Below are 5489 nucleotides of genomic sequence, written 5' to 3'. Positions count from 1 at the left end.
CATTTATAGGACCTGCTTGACCCTGCAGACAACTCAATTTGGGGCCCTCTGGACAGCTGGAAACAGTCTATGCCAGGCAGAAGGTAGGCACTTACTTGGTCAATGAGTAAAACGCTTACCCTTCTTTATCTCTACCATTTTCTTGTCTAGTCGTGTTAAGAAATCCCAGTTATTGAGTAAGGTGAGTGTCACTTTGGAAAGTAAAGTGAACAAGTCTGTTGGAGTCAGGATGGTCTATGTTATACTGTGGTAACAAACAACTCCTCTATCTCACTGCCTTACAACAGCAAGGGTTTATTATTTGTTCACACACATCAATCTAGACATGAAATGAACACACCCTTCTATTTTGACAAGCATGGACACATACGTGAGTGCACGGCTATGTTTGCAATCACAAGTCAAATGAAAACTCTGGCATATGAACATAGGACCTCCCACAGAACCCTATTTAGAGACTGATCAGCTTAGATTGCACAACCCTGTTTTTCTAAGAGACATAAAAAGGCCCCAATATCCAAGGCAGTAAGGGGTGGAGGTACAAGGATATCCACCCTCAGCCAAGGAATTGCTCCCTATAATAAAAAGGGTCTGAAAAGCTTGTAAAAGAACCTGAAGGTTAAAAAAAAAAAAAAAAAAGAACATGTTAAGCATATTGGATATTAAACATTTTGCAAATGCATAAATAGGCAGCACTCTAGTGAGGCCTCCTCTTCTGGGCTTCTAGCTCAAGAGGGAGATGCACCCCAGATGTCCAATAGGCAGAGAAATGGAGCTGGCTGGCCTGGGTCGCAGAGAGGGGCTAGGAGGCTGGGGTCCTCTATCTCCAGCAGGAGCTGCACATAGAAAGGAAGGCATCAGAGCCAGGTCACATCCATTTCCCCTCCAGGCTCTCCCCTCTCTTCTGTTCCACCCGATCTAGGCTTTGTCACCTGGACTACACACTGCAGCACAGAACCCTTCCTCGCTGATTTGCTCATCTTGGGTCTTGCCTCCTCCGATCCCTCCGTCAAAGCCACCACATTTCTTTTTGTGGAGCCCAGGCTCTTTGCATATGCTCCTCCCTAGCTCACACGTTCCCTGGCTCCTCACCACCCACAGTTTCTGGTCTAGCCCCTCAGCCCGCCATTCAGGACCTCTGTGGGTGGCCCCCTCTCCAGCCTCATGCCCTTCTGTTCCAGCAGTTCCTCCTTCACTCAGGTCGCTGCTGCACCCACACACCCGTCCCCCACCCAACATTTTGTCCTGGCAAAGCCCAGCCTTCCCTCTCAGCCTTCCCAGGCATCTAGCTGTCCTCAGACTTCCTCTGGTCCTTCCACTCCAGGCTCATCTATTGAAATTTAGCCACAAAACACAAGGGAAGTATGAAGGCATCCAGGCTCCACATGGAGACTGGAAATCAAAGATCAGCTCTCCCTCCAGCCTGGGCTCTTATCACCTATGTATATCCTGCCCACCACAGCAGACTGCAGGGGTGTGGGTAGAAAGCTCTGGGCTGGGAGCAAGGAGAACTGGGTGTTCCACCTGATAGGCTGCATGCCCCAGTGCACGTCGCTGCCACTCGCAGGGCCTCAGTTTCCTCGTTTCTTGACGCCAGGGCCCTGGGCATTTGCTGTTGAGCACTGAGCTCGATAAACTGATGATTCACCATCATCAACCATCGACTGCCATCTCTGGCATCAGACCGAGGAGCTTGGGTGCCTGGGCCCAAGGCGGTTCAGCCCACTAACCCCGGCCTCCCAGTTAGGCCCTGCTTACGACAACGCCCTCCCATTTCCCAACCCTCCCCACCACCCCGTGTTCTCCTTTCAAGGACCAGGCTACCTGCCGCCGCGGAGGGCTGCAGCAGGGAGACGGAGCCAGAAGATGCCTCGGGAGAGTCTCTCAGAATCAGCAGAGCCTCGGCCGCTTCCAGCTTCCGCTGCCACTCTGAGGCAGAAACCGAGTCCTGGTCAGAAGCTTCAGGAGCCTGCAATGGAAAGGGTGTGAGAGAATGGGACCTGAAAAGCCATGCCTCCCCACCTCATGGGGCCAGTGGCCCTTTAGTCCCGGGTTCCGCTGAGGGCCCCACCGACGCACCCAGAGTGGGCACCAGTGGGGACTTCAGCTCTTCCCAGTCACTAAGCTTGGCCCCTGCCAGGGTTCTGGACCCTGCTCTTTGCCCAGGATCTGTGGCTGCAGGAGGACAGGGCCAAGGACGGATGGCACAGGGCTGGAGGACCAGCGCTGAGCATCTAGAAACAAGGAAAAGAGAGGCCAGGGGATTCAACCCTCTGACAGACACATACTATCAATAGAGAAACAGGGCCAGGATCTTGCAATATCTGGATGTGGGGTTCTGAATGCCGGCGGGCCATCAACCGTTGTGGCTTGCACAAGTCCTTTCCCCTGTTGGGTCTGTTTTCCTTTCTATGTCCTTCTTCACTATCTCTCCCGAGATGCTAATTCCTGCCAGCATTTCCAAAACTCCCAGGGCAACGGTGGCGATTGTGGGGGAATCCCAGGTGTCTGTGTTCTAATCTGCAAAGCACCTGGAGAAATGGGATCACGGTCCCCGTCCAGGGACTGGTTCTCACCTCCATATTCCCCAACCCCATGGAGCTTGAAGGACCAGCTTGGCTCATCTAATAGCCTGGAAGCTTTCTCTAATGACCTCTGGACTCTGCCCCTGGGCCCCGTGGCCCTCACCATCTTGGCACGTCCCCCCCTTTTCAACAGGACCTTCTATCCCATCAGTCTGTTTCATGTGGAATAACAGCCTCCGTTAGTTGAAGTCCTGCTACGTGGCACGCCTTGGCCTAGTCAGTGCTTGTAAGTGTGGGATATTGTCCCCATCAGTACACTGCTAGTACACACTGGAAATGGAGGCTTGGAAATGTAATGTCACGTGTGCAAAGTCTCACAGATAGGCAACGGCAAGGCTGGGAGAGCCCTGTCCTTGCCCGCTAGTCTGAGATGCTGCCTTCTCCACTCCTCCTCTTCCTCCCCCTACCCCTCCTCCCCCTGCCGCTTCTTGTCCTGCTCCTCTCCTCCCCCTCCTCCTCCTCCTCCTCCTCCTCCTCCTCCTCATCGGCCGCCTCCTCCTTCTGTCTCCCACGGCATCAAGCACAAAGGTTGGGCACCTGATAACACAATATACAACTAGCTCCATGTGCCTTCTCACTTTACTCACATGCTGGGCAGGGCAGGAGTCCTGTGGGGCTTCCTGGAAAGAGAAATTGTTTGTTGCATCTTCAAGGCTGCTGGAGTCCAGGACAGAGACAAAGAATTTTGGGCATGACCAGTCAGCAGAGCTCCTTGGGCGCTTGCCTGGAGGAGCAGAGAGCACAGGGTGGAGTCAGGCACCAGGCCGGCCATGGAGACGACATATGTATGGGTATGTTCTGGGATGAGGATAGGAGCCCAGAACGTCAGAGCTGAGCAGACCTGGAAGACCAGCCAGTTCCTACTCTTCATTTTCCACCTGGTGAAATTGAGGCCCAGGGAGGACAAGTATTATTTCCCCAAGGTCATATGGCAAGCTGCAGTAGGGTTAGGGAGGGAACCCATGTCTTCAGGACACAGAGAAGAGTCTGGGCTGTGAGTGAGATGGGAACCTCCCCCACAGGCCCCAGGCTCTCCTTACCTCCCTGGGGGTTGCACGGGGGTGGGTGGGCCTCAAGCTGGGACATGATGTTCTTCTTCCCAGCTGTGGAAACCTGGGGACACTTTAGCTGAGCCTTTCCCCCTGACCCCACCCCACTCTTCCTCACCCCCAGTCTGAGGTCTCATCTCACCGTGGACCATTTTGACCCCCCAGATCTCTCCTTCCCACCAACACTTGGTAGATAATGTTGATGACGTCTATTAGGTGGGGCAGCTGAAGGCCCGAGGAGTAATTTGCCAAGGCCACATCAAAACTGGGTAGTAGGACTGGCGACAGAACTGCTCAAAGCTCCTTACCCCCACACCCAGACGCCCTCCCTGGCCAGAGACACTCACTGAGGGCTCCCGCTTGAATGGCCAACTTCTTGACATGGCTGTGAGCTTTGGGAGGGGAGGCCTCACTCCTTGTCAGTCCTTGAGCCAGGTGCCTCTTTAGGTGTGCCCCCTGCTCCCTCTTCAAGACACTCTCAGCAGGCAAGACACTGTGGTGTTCCCTAAAGTGGGGGATTACAGGTCAACAGTCAGTCACATTTAGGGGAGGCCCACCCCCCACACCCACACCCCCTGTCAGACGCCATACTCACGAGAAGAAGGCACACTTGGGACAATCGCAGGCCTGGAAGAGGCAGAGGTGCTCCTGGTCCTTGATTTGGTCAGTGAAGCCGTGGTTGTAGCAGCGGGCACAGTGACTTACAGCTCTTTTAGGGCCAAGTTCAATCCCCCACAGGGCTCCGGTCTCAAGCCCAGTGGGGGAGTCGGAGGGGCAGCAGGGCACAGCAGGCATTTCATTGGGATCCATGGTTCTAGGGCCAGGAGTGGAGGTCAGGATGGCCACATGATCCCCTACCCTCAACGTACTTCCTCTGCCCTTTGAAAACCCCACCTGAGGTGCCTGGATTCTTCTTCACCCAGCTCACCGCTGAAATCACATCGCACCCACCCTTCTCACTCACGTAGCCTCCTTCCCAGGAAGCCCCACTCACGCATAGCCCCATTCCAAGAAACTCTTGGCATGGTTCCTGTAAACTTTCAATCCAACTGCTAATCTCCTTGCTTACCTTCCCTCTACATAGAACCCATTTTCAGGCATACACATGCACTCCTGTGCCCCCTTCCACAATTACTGCCCTCCCCTTCTCGTGGATCATCCTGTACTCTGCCATACCTCACTGTTTTCCCTGCCATCCACTTCCACAATTATCTTCCTAACCTCCTGCCTTCATTCCCTCCCTATTCATGATTTTGGCTGCCCCCCGCACTCAATTCTATTATTAGTATGTCCTACATTCAACTTTCCTCTCACACCCCATTCTGATTTTCCTCCTGCACTCCACTGTAAGCTTAATTATTCTCTCAGCAAACCCCCACTACTTTAAGCTGACAACCCCTTTGTACCCCATAAAATTTGATTATGCTGCTGGATCCCAAGCCCCTCTTTCAATAATGATTTTTATTCATCCCTTCGATTGTTCATTGACTAGATCCTTGTGGAGCCCCCTATCGAATGCCAGACCCTGATCTAGTCAACAGCCGACCCCTCACCACACTAATTGTTTTCTTCCGCCAACAGAACCCTCTCTGCTCTCATGCAAACCCATGTATTCCCTGCACAGCCCCCCAGCAGTCTTCCATGCTCCTCTTCACACTTCAACGGTTATGTTTGGGTACACCTTCCCCGTCCCTCACATCTGGGGTGCACCACCTCATCTCAGGCAGCCCATTCGCTGCCACTACCACATCAGAATCAAAGGATCAAAGGCAGGGGCATGAGCCCTGCCTCAGGTTCCAGAGGCCAGGGGTCAGGGGGCTGAGGCGAGGGTTTCCTCCCACAGGTTGTTGCTTGG

General features: G+C 53.7%; 1 protein-coding gene across 1 annotated transcript; it reads right to left on the bottom strand.

Annotated features, from left to right (window-relative positions):
* Positions 1–705: 705 nt before the first annotated feature.
* Positions 706–4444, bottom strand: LOC116629289 (doublesex- and mab-3-related transcription factor C2-like). The gene is made up of 5 exons (XM_032399595.1): positions 4230–4444; positions 3982–4139; positions 3173–3309; positions 1825–1969; positions 706–836 (listed from the first exon to the last, which is right to left on the bottom strand). Exons 1-5 carry the CDS (start codon positions 4442–4444, stop codon positions 724–726), a joined length of 768 nt encoding a protein of 255 aa, XP_032255486.1. The 3' UTR covers positions 706–723.
* Between the last annotated feature and the right edge of the window lie 1045 nt (positions 4445–5489).

The sequence above is a fragment of the Phoca vitulina genome, unplaced genomic scaffold, assembly GCF_004348235.1.
Source record: "Phoca vitulina isolate PV1807 unplaced genomic scaffold, GSC_HSeal_1.0 scaffold547, whole genome shotgun sequence".
Lineage (NCBI taxonomy): Eukaryota > Metazoa > Chordata > Mammalia > Carnivora > Phocidae > Phoca > Phoca vitulina.
The sequence above is the reverse complement of the archived record's forward strand: the minus strand, read 5'-3'. Positions and strand labels throughout refer to the sequence as shown.